The 15982-nt window shown below is 38.0% G+C and overlaps 1 protein-coding gene across 1 annotated transcript; it reads left to right on the top strand.

The window, feature by feature from the left end:
• Positions 1-609: 609 nt before the first annotated feature.
• On the top strand, positions 610-15903 carry LOC137065270 (overexpressed in colon carcinoma 1 protein). Its single transcript, XM_067436867.1, has 5 exons — positions 610-733; positions 6151-6172; positions 9562-9597; positions 9694-9773; positions 14975-15903. The coding sequence occupies exons 1-5, from the start codon at positions 691-693 to the stop codon at positions 14977-14979; spliced, it is 186 nt and encodes a 61-aa protein (XP_067292968.1). The 5' UTR covers positions 610-690; the 3' UTR covers positions 14980-15903.
• The last annotated feature ends 79 nt before the right edge of the window (positions 15904-15982 follow it).

Here is a 15982-nt window from a genome sequence, read left to right as displayed (position 1 = left end):
CACTGAGTCTCTTGAGTCATTTGATCATTTATTGATTATTTATTTTTCATCTTATTACACAAACATTGGCAATGTCGTGTCCCTGGCCAAAAATAGTCGCGGTAGGACATAGCTACATCGGTAAATGGAGAAAGAAAAAGAAAAAAAAGAAAAAGAAAAAATTGTAACACAGAGAACATTTACATTTCCTAAAAGGGCATAACTTTCATTGTGGAACTATTTTTCAAACATGACGGCCGGGACGTGTCGGAGGGACATCTTTTCAACGGTCAATGAACGTCCTTATGGTTTGCTATTTTATTTATTTTGTTAAAATATTTTTACATGCTGACCTGTGACACTGTTTATTTGTTGGTAAACAAAAAATGCTTGTTTGGACGGAGTTCCTGCAAACTCATGTTACTGTACTCCTGCTCGTAAAACTGGAGGCAGGCCACACCCCTTCTGTTTCCACGGCAACCCTGTCAGGGTGGAGGAGAGGAGCGAATCATGTGAGGCTCGGGCATCTCTCTCTCTCTCTCTCTCTCTCTCTCTCTCTCTCTCTCTCTCTCTCTCTCTCTCTCTCTCTCTCTCTCTCTCTCTCTGCAGAATGATCGAGGCTGCGTTTAAGGGAGCTTGTGCATCACTCAGCGTCGTCCTTCTTATCCGTCCTCAAAAGCAGACACGGAAGAAAGCTGCGTTCATGCCAAAATGGGATGTGGAAATTCCTCGGCCACCAACACAACAGCAGGAGGTGAGAGAGAGAGAGAGAGAGAGAGAGAGTGAGAGAGAGAGAGAGAGAGAGAGAGAGAGAGAGAGAGAGAGAGAGAGAGAGAGAGAGAGAGAGAGAGAGAGAGTGTGTGTGTGTGTGTGTGTGTGTGTGTGTGTGTGTGTGTGTGTGTGTGTGTGTGTGTGTGTGTGTGTGTGTGTGTGTGTGTGTGTGTGTGTGTGTGTGTGTGTGTGTGTGTTTGACCGGCGCGCGCACTGCCTTTTATCAATGGAAGTGTCATGTTGTGGACTCTAGTGCGTGCACGTGCCGTGGGGTGTTTGATTTAGCGCTGTTTTGTTCTTAAACACTTGATTTCTGGAGGTTAAAGTGCGTGTGGGACCCAGATAAAGTCTCGTGCCTGGGGAGCTCATGTCCTCCTCGGTTATTAGCAGATTTAAGCTCCGCGGCGGACGGACAGATGCAGGATGTGGAGGAATGTTCCGTTAGTCCGAGATAAACAGTCACGGAGATTTCATCCCTCACGTCTAATATGTATTCAGGTCAGATCTGTGCTTAGACTTGGAGAAGAGAGCGTGTGTGTGAGCACCCTGGAAAGAAAAACCAGAGATCTCTTTAGCATCTCAATCCTTTATCTCCTCTTCTCTAGAGGTTTAGATCTCAAACGGTGCTTAGTCTGAATCAAAAGTCAGAGATCTCAATACACACAGAGAAAAAAGGTTTCAAAATTGTACCTTTAGGGGTACAACAGCCTGTCGCTGGGAAAGTGCCCTAAAAGGACATATTTGTACCTTTTTTAACACAATAAGGTTCATAGTACCTTAATGTACTCTCTGTGTCTTTTTATTTCTCAATTTCAGGAGAAACAAAGTTCCTATTAAACTGAAACACCTGAGAAAACCATTATGCGTCCGTATATGAAAGAGCAATATTGTTACATGAATGAGCCTGGACGTTGAAAATGTGATGCGAGAACAGCTGGAGATGATTCAGCTGTCAGAAGCCAGCGAATGAATTTAAATGTGCAGAATTTCATTTCAGAAAGCTTCATGAGTAACCAGCGTTTCTCGTCGAAATGCAGACTGGATACCTGAGTGTTCTTGTGTGTTTGGTTTCCGTTTACCTGCCTGTGTTCCCTAGTTTGAATTAGTTCCCACACCTATTCCATCTGACAGTGATCACGCTCCTCATGTATTTAAGCCCCCCCTGTGTTTCTTTATTCCTTTGTCCGATTTATGGTCAATGTTAATGCGGTTGTGTTTACGTAATCTCCTGTGTGTTCTGATATGGATTTATTAAAGACATTTTGTTCAAAAGGTCCTTTTGTTGTGCGCTTCACTACAGCCATCCGTGACAAAGAGAGCCAAACAAAATGAACTTTGGTTAAAAATAGAATTAGCCTTGCATATCCTGGGGGAGAAAAATTATGATTGATTGACAGGTGAGATGTCAAAGTGGTTACATCCTTCACTAAATCTAAAAATAAATTAAAAATCGTCTAAACCTCAGGAGTCTTACAGGAGCTCTCACTCAAATTTTAAGTGCCAACTTAATGTTTTTTCCGAACATAAAAATGTAGTGGTAATGATTCTATACAATAATTGTGAATAAATCTCTTGCTCTTGGAAGAATTTGATGAGAAATAATAGAGTTAAAGGGTTAATACGTAAAATAAAGGTTCTTTATTGACATCTATAAGTGCCCCATTATGTTTTTTTTTTTTAATATTCCCAAATACGTGACTCTGCCAACATTTTTGCAACACCCGAAATATGTACCTCCAGGTACATTTACCTGCACTTTTTGGCATGTCGATTTTTGATGATGTCATCACATATTGCATCATGCGACAGAAAAGCCGAGAATCTCAGCTCTTTATAGACATGTGGATCATGATTCTAGACCAATCAGAGCCCGAGATCTCCTTTTACAAAGTTGAAGAGGCGGGGCCTTCTTTTCGATTTCCTAGTGGCCAGTTTATGTCAATGCAGATGAGTAGGAGTTATTAGACACTTTGGTCAGATAAATCTCAATAACTTTTATTTGCAAGGAGATATCAAGAAAATTATTTTTTCCCCTGTTAAGTGCCAATTTATAGAATCAACAGAAACTTCCAAAAAGCTTGGATCCTAAAATGATTAAAAAATATCGATTTTTAAATAACAAATTAATTAAAAATAAATTAAAATATTTATCATAAATCTATGTTGATCATAAGATTGTGAATAGATGTGTGTGGGTAGGGCGCTCTTTTAAATTCAGTTATTCCTAATTCTAAAAAAAATGCAAAATGTGCTGCAGAGCTGAAGTGGTTAAAATAGCATAATAGGGGCTTTTTAAATTGTTCTAAGGAGAACATTTTTTTTTTTAAGTAATGTTTTTACTAAAAGGTTCCTTGCGGAGCCCAAAATGGCTCTTCTTTGGCATCACGCGAAGACATGCTTTATTTTTAAGAGTGCACTGAGATCTTTTGAATGCAGACCTTGGTATCTTGGAGAAACAGATGAGTTAATCAAAAGCTTAGTTTCTTCTCATTGTTACCTAGAAAAAACAACTGCACCATTAAGGAGATCTCATTTGCGTTATTTCCTTCATGAATCTGTGTACTGCCTTTGAGGAGTAAGATGTCAAGATGAAAGGTTGTTTCTCGACCTGATAAAACTGACCTTGGTTTCTTAGCTCGGTTTTTCTTATGGACAAAAAACACTCAAAGATAATGAAAGAAATTAAGGTTACACATAGATGATTGAATCCTCCAAAACAAAGAGAATAAACACACTTTAATGATTCAAACTCCTCAGTTGATTCTGTCAAACAACTGCTAAGCATTGAGACTTTAATAAAGACGAGTGAGAGAGTACGAAAAGTCACTGTACAAATGAATTGTAATCAAAGAATTGAACTGCAGTGCAGACTGAATGAAACTGCTGGAAACATCACTTGTGACCATTAAAATCAATCCAGGCATAGAAAGAACTGAATCTGATTTTTAAAAAAAACAAGTCAATATCTTTTGTGTGGTTTATGTATCTGAACACAGTGGGATTTTGTTCTCTGAAGGGACCATATTCAAAAAATGTTTTTTCCCCTAGTTCACTAATAAAGTTACTCAAGGTTTCTTCCACTAAAAAGGTCAAAGTAAAAGATTACGATTAGCTGAACTCCATGGCACTCAGTTAAAGAGTCTTTATAGTGCATCAAACCCTCTGATGCATGATTTATTAAATCAAAAAGCTACACACATTCACACAATTAGTTTTATTTAAATAAAGGATAAAAAATAATATGTAATACATATTTAAAATTATATATAATTTAAACGTGCACATACACATCTACATATTCCCAATGTATAATATGTATAATATGTATATATATATATATAATATTTCCAAAAAAAAATCTTCCTGCTTCTAACACATCAACTTTGAGGAAAAAATGTTCACTTGCACTTCATAATGTTATGCCAGGTTGGTTAATATATATTTTAAATTTGTATGTTCCCGGTCTGCAGTGGTCAATATCTATCAAAAGTGGCAACAGGGTCGTGGGCGGCCAAGGCTCATTGATGCACATGAGAACCGAAGGATGGCCCGTGTGGTTTGATGAAACAGACGAGCTACTGGAGCTCAACTTGCTCCAGAAGTTGATGCTGGTTCTAATAGAAAGGAGTCAGAATACACAAGAGTATCGCAGTTTGTTGCGTATGGGGCTGCAGAGCCGCAGACCAGTCAGGGTCCCCATGCTGACCCCTGACCCCGCCGAAAGCACCAACAGTGGCACGTGAGCATCAGAACTGGACCCTTTCTGACTCTCTGGTCATTAAAAATCCCATGGCACTTCTCGTAAATGAGTAGGGGTGTAACCCCGGTGTCCTGGCCAAATTCCCTTGATTGGCCCTTACCAATCATGGCCTCCTAATAATCCCCATCCACTGAATTGGCTCTATCACCCTCTCTCCCTCTCTCCTCTCCACCTATCGCTGGTGTGTGGTGAGCGCACTGGCGCCGTTGTACTGTGGCTGCCGTCGCATCATCCAAGTGGAGCTGCACACTGGTGGTGGTTGAGGAAAGACCCCTGACATGAGTGTGAAGCGCTTTGGGTGTACAGTAGTACATTTGAAAGCGCTATATAAATGCCTCATTCATTCATTCATTCATACCACAGCACACCTTTAGGGGTCTAGTGGAGTCCAGCCTCGACGAGCCAGGGCTGTTTTAGCAGCAAAAGGGGGACCAAAACAATATTCCGACAATTGAACATCATCAAAAACTATAGATATAGTAAGAAGCTTTACTTCTATTGCTTATAAATGGGCAAAATTGCAAACCGCAATATTGCAATAGCCCCGCTTTCTAAAGTTAAAGAGCCGATTGCTGATTCGGAAAGTCACTGCAGCTGCCGTTAGAAGCTCCGGTTCCAATAGAAACCTGAGACTTACATTAAGGACTGCTTATGCGCATTGGGTCGTCTAGCCTGAAAAAGTATCTTTTTTTAATGCTTTTTGATCCTTAAAAAAACAACAACATTTATGGGACAGTTCTTCAACCAACCAGAGCAACGTGAAGCTAGTTGATAATTAAACTTTCGCCGTATCCGGTCAGCAAAACTCAGAACATATCTTCCTTTCTTAAGAATGACTTCAGTGCCGCTCTTTGTTCTTTTCTCAGAGAAAAGCTTAACTCCAAGTCTTCCAGAGCTGCGGTCAAAGCTGATTTGAAAGACCACCGTTCGCCAGTTTCTGTGTTTACTAGAAACACGCAAACGCAACTCGGCCGTCATTATGTTAAGCCCCGCCCACCGACTCTATACACGATGTGATTGGCCCTACAAGAGTTTTGCGCTTACAGCTCAGAAGGGTATTGAGAGTTGCTAGACGACACTCGCGGGCAGATTCGATTTTCTGCCGCTAGAGTGCATCTAGATTTCTAGGCTAAGGACTTGGTCTTGTATGCCCAAAATAGCTGCCCGGAGGCGTTGCAAATATGGTCACAGAATGAACTGACTTTCCTTGAAAGAGACTGGCATCATCTGTGTGATGTTCAGCTCTTCTCCTCTGTTAATGATGTCACTTGATTGACAGCAGGGCTTGTGTGATTAGTGCAGTGTCTCACATTGAGGACAAGCTGAAGGTAAAGAGGCCTGCTGACCTCTTGTATGAGGATACAATTATTCATTAAAAGTGTGTGTGTGTGGAGGGAGTGGAAGAGGCCCGTAGACCTTGTCTGATAATACAATTATTAATTAAAATGTACATACATACACAAACATACACACACACACACACACACACACACACACACACACACACACACACACACACACACACACACACACACACACACACACACACACACACACACACACACACACAATATATATTGACTTAAAATCTATACTTTAAATTATTTTAAAGATAAAATATACTTTCTTCTGTCCTACAGGTCCAGAAGCTGCCAAGGATGTGTGAGTAATTACATTTTTTGACATATCAAACATGCCACATTCACAAATTTGAGCCACAGAATAAATGTCACGAACATTAACGACCGACAGCAATTAATAACAACACAAATACGGAGCGCTGAGCTGAATTCATTAGCACAACTGGTACAGAACAGCTCACAGCATATGTGCACAAAAATACAGTCACTGATTCCTGAGGGAGAATCACTCGGCCTGTTCCAACCAACCGCTCAGTGGCTTTTGTGGTGCACATGGGCCCCTGAGGGTCCGAACGCATGCTAGCCAATCAACAATCATTACCCATCCCCCCTAAAGACTGACACCTCACAGTTTTCTGACAAGCACAGCAGGCGGCAGCCGTGCCATCGCTGGAAAAACGCCCGAGTGTGTTTAGACAGCAAATGTGTTATGACATCAGCGTGTTTTCTTTTTGAAGTGCTTTTTAACATCTATAAAACCAATATGATTTAATGATTTTCCACTCTCGATGCAAGCTGAAGTGAACATGCTGTCGCTCACTCTGAGGGAAACCATTTGGTTTTAGATTGGATTTCATAAGTTAAAATCATATTCAAAATCTCCAAAGTGAAATTAGAGAAATGGCATATTTAATTTTTAATCTTGCGGCTTTACAGTCTGTCCACCGACAAGATAACATCTGATGATTATGTAAAGAACATACAGGTGTGGATATTTCACATGAGTCGATTGTAAGTTAGACAGCGTTTTATTGTTTGGTTTGCATATGTCAAAGACTTATAAAGATAATATCCTTTTTTAAATTGATTGATTATTGTGCTCTATGTCTATTTCTGATTTAAAGAGATAAGTTCACCTAAAAATGTAAATGACCCCATGATTTACTCACCCTCAAGCCATCCTAGGTGTATATGACAAGCTTCTTTCAGACGAATACAATCTATTAACAAATGTCCTGGCTACTCAAAGGTTCATAATGGCAGCCCAAAATTTGAAGCCCCAAAAAAGAAGCACTCCATCCATTATAAAAGTGCCCCACACGGCTCAGGGGGGTTAATAGATGCCTTCTGAAGCGAAGCGAATCGAAGAAAGAAAGCTTTCTAGGAAAGTGTAGCGCCTCTTGCGGTTCAAAACACTTTTGTTACGTACGACATCTATAGATATTATACTTAATAACATGTTAAATATGGATATTTGGGTGGAGCTGAGGTGCCTGGTTGTTGGAACCACGCCAGCCTAGCTCGAATATAGTGGCAATACATCTGTCACTCAAAGATGCCACGCCTTTAATTATGCCGAATTTAATGGCTTAATATAATTTAAATGGATAACTTAGGAAAAAAATTGACCCCCTTCAAAGTTGTCATGAAGGGCAAAATTAGCCGTATAGACCAAAACCACAATTTGTACCAGGCTGTAAACCTCGTTTTTTTTCTGCTGTAAAGTTGGGCATTTTAAAGGGGTACTTCAGCGCTGGGAAGATGAATCTGTATTTAAACTGGGTCATCAATGCAGTAGAAATGTGAAATTATTTTTGAATTTGGTGTCTTCTAGACTGAGAAAAGACAGAAAATGTATTTTTGTCCCATGGGGATGAAAGACTACAATTCCCAGAATGCTTCGCTTTCCTGTGAGGCCACTCCCAAAGCCACCAACTTCATTACTGTGACGGAGTTAGAGAAGACACTACAATTAAAAACTGAACGTGTCTGTTCAATATAATGAGTGAGTCACCGCGCGAGTATCAAAGCACTGAGCACTAACTGCAGGAGTGATGAGAGCTGAGGTAATCGCGACTACACTCGCGGCATAAATTCACAACGCGAGTTCAGTCTGGCGCGTTTCAGTTCATGCCTTTGCAAGCTTAACTTTCATAGAAATGAATTTGAGAAGTTAAAAGACTTACATTGCTCACCATAGCTCCATTTAAATGATCCTGTAGCTGCAAACTGAGCTCTCCCTGCAAGCTGAGTGTAATCTCCCATCCCCCATGCACAGATTCAAAACATGCGGAAATGGCTCCCTCTGCTGGCTGTAGTCTTTAGCCTCTGGGCAAACATTCCTCCTATGATGCAAAAATCGTCAATTTGCATCATAGGAGGAATTTTTCCAGAAATAAAATGCATAAATCTCTCCTCTCAGGGAGATATGAGGGGGGAAAGCACAATAATTTGAATATACTCCAGGGTTTCTACTGATACAAAGCCATATGCTATTCTCTGAAGTAACCCTTTAACATGAGGCTCAATGAGATTCTTCTTCCTTCTGGAGCCTGTCCCTAGTGGCCAAACGAGGAATTGCAGTTCACGTCACTTCCATGTTGGCTCAAGAAAAACTGAGGGAGATCCTAAACTAGAACCTAAAAGATCACTGTCATTTTAAATCCCAAATATTTTACATATAACATTCGTTGTTAATTGTATAACAATGTTATTGTAAAAAAATTCAAAAATTCAAAAAGTAGTTTCAATGTAGCAAGCTACTTTTTGATAGTAACCTGTTGTGCAGCTAACTACTTTTTCAGAAGGGTAGCTTGACTGTAACTTAACTACTTTAACTTACGGGTAGCTTATAAAGCTACAGTTTCAGAGTAGCTTGCCCAACACTAATACTACACACACTCATACTATATTGAACTTACTTTATAGAAGTTGAGAAACAATTACTAAAAAAAATACAAACCAACTAAAGAGAGTATGCGATTTCAGATGCTGTATACTCACATGAGATCGACCAATAGCAAACCACAACCATTCAATTAATTTGTCATGAACAAAATCCCACCCAACATTTGTTCTTGTTAGAGAAGCCGCTCCACACGGATCTGCGTCACAACAGGAAATAAAAGACTATCGTGACTTCCATTCCATGACTTTTTAAAGGGATAGTTCACCCAAAAATAAACTGAATACAGAAGACATCCTGCTTGGAAGAGCCAGGACATATTTTAATATAACTCTGATTGTATTCGTCTGAAAGAAGCATGTCATTCACACCTAGGACGGCTTGAATCCTAGGTGTGTATGACTGGTGTGTATGATGAGCAAATCATGGTATACGTTTGGGTGAACTCTCTCTTTAAGGAAAGAAGATGCATAAACATTGATTGTGAAAATTTCCTGTGCTCTGAAATCTAATGAGCAGGCTGTACTTCTTTCCCATCAAATAAAATATACCTTGCTCTTACTAGAGTCCATCAACAGGGTCTTGAGATGAAAACTGCTTCTGAATGCGGTATGAAGTGTTTTGATGAGGCATCTTTTTGAGCAGAGAACTTATGTACTTAATTTTATTTTACTTTGCGAGTGTCCGTAAATGACATAGTAAAATAAGACAAATTACATGAGCGAGAGAGCATGTATTGATGTGTCGATCACAGAGATGGCTTCATCTTTATTCTCTTGATGCAGGTCAGAAGAACCTTCACCAGATGATGAGAAACGAAGGTTAGGCAGTCCTTTAATACATGATAATATGAATCAATATGAGACTGAGTGTGGACATAATGGATGTGTAGTAAGATCTAACTGTGTGCTGTGCAGGAATTACGGAGGAGTGTATGTGGGCCTTCCTGCGGATCTGACCACAGTAGCTGCCAGCCAATCAAAATCCACACGTAAAGGTGAGGAGGACATTCAAAGAAAGAAAAGCGTTTGAGGCCGTTAGTAGTACAATAACCGTAATGACAGAATATTCGGTTTGGTTACGTCTATTTTAAGTGACCGGACCAAACTTTTGCTTCTGCAGTAATTAGTTGCTGTCATGTTGAATGTACACTCTTCAGTAACAACTAATATATTTATATATTATTACATACACACACACACACACACACACACACACACACACACACACACACACACACACACACACACACACACACACACACACTAGTGCTGGGCAATCGATTAATCATGGTTAATCACATCCAAGTTAAAAGTTTGTGCTTACATAAATAATGTGTGTGTGTACTGAGTATAATTATTACACTGTAAAAAAAAAAATGCTGGTTTTTGTTGGTTTAACTTAAAAAACTAAGTAACCTGGTTGCCTTAAAATGTTTATTGAAATTAAAAATTTGAGTTGATACAATGAAAAAAATATGTTTAATAAATAGAAACTCAAAATATTATTATCTGAACCACATAAAAAAAATAGATAAATCATGAAAATATCACTATTTGGCATGTTTACATCACAAATAAAACACACAAAATCTTTTAAGAATATTTTAATAAAGATTGTCGAATCTCAAAAAAATTTCATTGTATTAACTCAAAATGTTAAGGCAACCAGATAACTTTTTTCTAAATAATTTTTTACAGTGTATGTATATGTAAAAAAAAAACACTACTTCATGTATATATTTAAGAAATATTTGCATGAATATATTAATATAACGTATTAATATAAAATAATTATATTTATATATATATATATATATATATATATATATATATATATATATATATATATATATATATATATAGTAAAAAATGCTGTTTTTTGTTGGTTTAACTTTAAAAACTAAGTAACCTGGTTGCCTTAAAATTGTGAGTTTATTGAAATAAAAAATTTGAGTTGATACAATGAAGAAAATTTGTTTAATAAATAGAAACTCAAAATATTATTGTATCTGAACAACATACATTTTTTTGATAAATCATGAAAATAGCACTATTTGGCATGTTTCACTGCGTCATCAGAAATAAAACACACAAATTTACCCAATATGCTTACAAAATCTTTTAATAATATTTTAATAAAGGTTGTCGAATCTCAAAAAATGCTCATTGTATTAACTCAAAATGTTAAGGCAACCAGGTAACTTTTTTTCTAAATAATTTTTACAGTGAATATATATATATATATACACTGTAAAAAAATATTTAGAAAAAAAGGAGGGGTTTTTTTAGTAAAAAAAAGTAAATAATTTATCTTATATATACATTTTTTTAATATAAACAATATATTTTTCTTAAATATATACATGCAATGAGTCGCAATTAATCGATTGCCCAGAATTAATATACATACACACACACACACACACACACACACATCTATAATTTTTTTGGTGTAAAAATTGCACACACACAAAATGTTGTATGATGACATGTATATTCTAATTTTACATTGTTAGACTATTTTAATAATTTAAATAATTAAAAAATATAATAAATATAAATATTGTAAATAGAGATGCTGAACAGACGCAGGTATGAATCTCTCTCTCTCTCTCTCTCTCTCTCTCTCTCTATCTCTCTCTCTCTCTCTCTCTCTCTCTCTCTCTCTGGATAATTAATTCAAATAGATGCTATAATTATTTTATTATTACACACCTTCCAGCCAATCAGAATCGAGTATTCACAGACCCTGGCATAAAACAATTTAAGCCACTGAGTCAACCTCATAAATCAACTAGTGTATTGTGGGACTAGCTGACTACGTGACCACCGTGAGCTATCTCTATAAAGAAGCCTCCCGTATAAAAGTAGCAGACTTCTTGAGCCTTTATTTGATGAATAGAGAGCAATTTAAATTTCACTGAAAAGACATTTGTTTCTCTATAATGTATCTGACATTATGCAGCCGTATATACATTAACAAGCAACAGAACATAATAACTAATGTTACCTTTTAGGCTATAATGCAAAATAAAAAAAGCATGATGAAAGACCTCACAACAACATGGTTGTGATGAAGGGCTATAATGGCTGGACTGATTACCCATAATAACCCTGTGCGAAAGGAGGCAGCGTGAGAGAGGAACAGACTGCGGCATTACATTTAGATTACACAGCACAACATTTCCGCACAGCTCCAGAGAGACTTTATATTACATCACTGCTTAAAACCAAGTTTAATCTTTATCTGGAGAACAGGCTTTAAAGCTGCTGTCCGTAACTTTTTGTGTTCAAGATTTACAAAAATTATAAAATGAGAGTGTACAACATGAATCCATTTTCCAAACTGTGTTTTTGTCTTAACCTGAATCATTATGGTACACTTATAATGAGTGTTTCTATTGGGACTATTTCAGGCCTGCTGGTAGGTACCGCTGCGGAGGAGCACAGTCCCTGCGTGATCCGCCATAGACATAAACAGAGAGAAGTAGCGCCGGCTGCAATGTTCTTCCGCAAGACGCATGCAGTTCTGTTTATTAACCACTAGAGTGCAAAAAGTTACGGACTGCAGCTTTAAACATTATTTCAAGGATGATTTATCCAAAAAATAAAAACTCTCTCATCATTAAAGGGTTAGTTCACCCCAAAATGAAAATGATTTCATTAATTACTCACCCTCATGTCATTGGACACCCGTAACACCTTCGTTCATCTTCAGAACACAAATGAAGATATTTTTGTTGAAAGCTGATGGCTGAGAAAGGCTTCAGAAAGGCCTCCATCGGCATTCAGTACATTTCCACAGACCCACTCTCAAGACCCATAAAGGCACTAAAGACGACGTTACAAAGTCCATCTCACTACAGCGGCTGTACAATCATTTTACAATGCGACGAAAATAGTTATTCTGCGCACAAAAATCAAAATAATGACTTTATCCGCCAAGATATTGACGTGAACTCGACGCATGCGCGAGAATATGACGCAGCTCCACCGTTCGAATACATGACCCGGAAGAGGAGGAGACACTATCACTTGAGTTCCAGGTGAGTTCACGTCAGAGACTAGCCTGACAAGTCAGACCCACATCAAGATGTTTGGTCTGGAAACTCACCATTGACAGCTCAATCTGAGAGGCGGGATAAACGGTTGTCTTTCAAACTCCCTCTGCACGCGATAGGATAGCGCTACAAACAACCAGAGCAACGAAGGTGAAGCAGAGCTCGTTGACAGATTAAACTTTCGCCGTATCCGGTCGGCAAAACTCTGAACACATCTTCCTTTCTGACTTCAGTGTCGTTCTTTGTTCTTTTCTCAGAGAAAAGCTTAACTCCAAGTCTTCCAGAGTCCGCTCCAAAGCTGATTCGAAAGACCGCCGTTCGCCAGTTTCTGTGTTTACTAGAAGCACGCAAACGCAACTCGGCCGTCATTATGGTCCCGCCCACCGACTCTATACACAATGTGATTGGCCCGGCAAGAGTTTGGCGTTTACAGCTCAGAAGGGTATTGAGAGTTGCTAGACGACACTCGCGGGCAGATTAGATTTGCTGCCGCTAGGGTGCGTCTAGATTTCTAGGCTAGTCCGAGACCTACACGGAAGGCAATAACTTGGCGGATAAAGTCATTATTTAGATTTTTTTTTTTTTTTGCGTACAAAAACTATTCTCATCGCATAAAATTATTGTACAGCCGCTGTAGTGAGATGGACTTTGTAATGACGTCTTTAGTGCCTTTATGGGTCTTGAGAGTGGGTCAGTGGAAATGTACTGAATGCCGATGGAGGCCTTTCTGAAGCCTTTCTCAGCCATCAGCTTTCAACAAAAATATCTTCATTTGTGTTCCGAAGATGAACGAAGGTGTTACGGGTGTCCATTGATCATCCAGGAGACAACTCATTGTCATGTTTTTCCAAACCGCTATGAGTTTCTTTCTTCTGTTAAGCACATTGTAAAGAATGTCGGTAACCAGACAGTTGATGAGCCTCACTGACTTCCATAGGAAAAAAATACAACGTCTGACAACATTCTTCAAAATATCTTCTTTAGTGTTCAGCAGAAGAAAGAAACTCAAACTCATTTACTTACCCTCGTGGAAAAACACGAGGGTAAGTAAATGATGGCAGAATTAATTTTTTTGGATGCACTACTAGTGTTATTGTTAACTAAAATAAAAAAAATAAAAAATTGTTTTCAATAATTGAAGTAAAGCTGAAATAAATTACAATATTTTAGAAAATCTGAAACTAGTTTTTAAAACAAGTTGAAATACTAAAATTACTAAATAAATGTCCCTAGTGAAAAACTAAAATTGTAATAAAATAAAGCTATATACCGTATATATCATTTTAAAAGTAATAACAATTACAAAGCACACAACAAATTACTAAAACTTAAAACATTTAAGTTGATAATATAAGAAAGTTCATGTAAAATATTAATAAATACTATTATAGTAGAAAAATAACACTGTAAAATAAAACACATACCTGCTTCTAAATATGCCTATTTATACTACTATAATAATATTGTACAAAACGCAATATTTCTACTTGTGCACATTTCTGCACGTCGTTTAGATGTAATAAATGATTAGTCTGTGACATTGTAGTCACATGACCTTGTGCAATTCAGCAAGTGCCGTCTAGTCGTTATCATAGAAATAAAAGTGATAGTTATCAATTTTTTATCTTTCAATTTTGTGTAAACATTTCTAAAGCAATAGTTTGCTCAAAAATGAAAATTCCTTCATTTACTCTCTCATGTTGAGGAAAGAAAGCCTTGCAGGTTTGGATGACAGAAATGACAGAAAAGTTATTTTTTCATAATCATACCACCTACAGTAACTCACGTTGGCAGTTGATGGCCTAATATTCAGTGGCAATTAATGTAGACATTAATAAAATGTTCCCGAACGTCCGTTTATTTCCTGTGCTTTTGTGAACAGCAGGTGGAGGTTCTCTGAACAGAGCTTGATAAAACGCATTTTCCCAACTACAAAAATGTGTGTATGTGTGTGTTATGACCCTGCCGTCACCTTCTCCTTAATAACTTGGTTAAAGCTGTCCAGAGAAAACAGCACGCACACTTTAGTGCAAGAGTTTCCCAATTAGTGGTATCTGTTGAAGCTCAAACAAAATTTAATTGTCAGATCGCTCTTGCTATGACATATACTAACAGCTTTTATCCTTCTTTGGCAGACTGACAGCAGATCCCATTAAACTACAAAGCTACAGCCTCTTTAGAAGCTCTGCAGGCGCTGATTTGCAATGGATTATTAAGATAATATTCGAGGATCGAACTGTTTTTGGAACTGAAACCAGAACCACTTCATAATGACATCACCGTGACATCATACTGGCTGGCGTACAGAACGGTTCTGTTCGGAACACTGAGCATTATTGTGACTCTGAATGTAGTCACTGTTGCCATGGTAACCATCGATTCTCCCCCCCAATGACCTCACGCTCCTCACATCCTGGTGTTTTGGAGTCACCATGGCCGGGCATTACCATACCTGATCAACTGTATGTCTGTCTCTGCAATAACAGACTTTTCTGAATCCATTCCTTTTTTCTTAGACACAATTTAAAAAGGAAAAAAAAGGATCCAGAAATGGTGTTAGTGTAAGCAGTCCTACTTGACCTGCTCTGAGTGGGATTCGAACTGGCGTCTCTGGGAGCTTCACACACACACCTCTTACTAGCTTGCCTCCATACACTCATTCTCTAAACCTCACTCCCATCAGGGTCACGGCACCACATATAACCGGTCCTACTCGACCCACTCCGAGCGGGATGCGGGTGCACTAACAAGGACGTTAAAGACACTTACTGGCTTGCTTCCGCTATTTAAGTATTTTACATATGTAAGCACGAAAACATAACTTAGTCAAAATGTTTAGCACTAACATGACTACAGCTGCTGACAGGACTACTAAATGGAAATAATGGCATTAACATATAGACTCTAGTTTTCTTACACACTTTGATAGTCGCATCACTATTACAATTAACACATATTAATAGCATTTACTAATCAAAGAGTTCTTATATTTATTCTATTTCAGGTTATTGACCTGTGATTGTACCAATTTTTTGTGACTCATGTGAATTCTGTATATGTAAAAAAAAAAAGAAAAAAAAAAAAAAGAAATTTTAAGAAATTGAATTTAATGGAAAATTTGTCTATTTGCATTTTAAAAATAA

Source organism: Pseudorasbora parva, chromosome 25, assembly GCF_024679245.1.
Source record: "Pseudorasbora parva isolate DD20220531a chromosome 25, ASM2467924v1, whole genome shotgun sequence".
Lineage (NCBI taxonomy): Eukaryota > Metazoa > Chordata > Actinopteri > Cypriniformes > Gobionidae > Pseudorasbora > Pseudorasbora parva.
The sequence above is the reverse complement of the archived record's forward strand: the minus strand, read 5'-3'. Positions and strand labels throughout refer to the sequence as shown.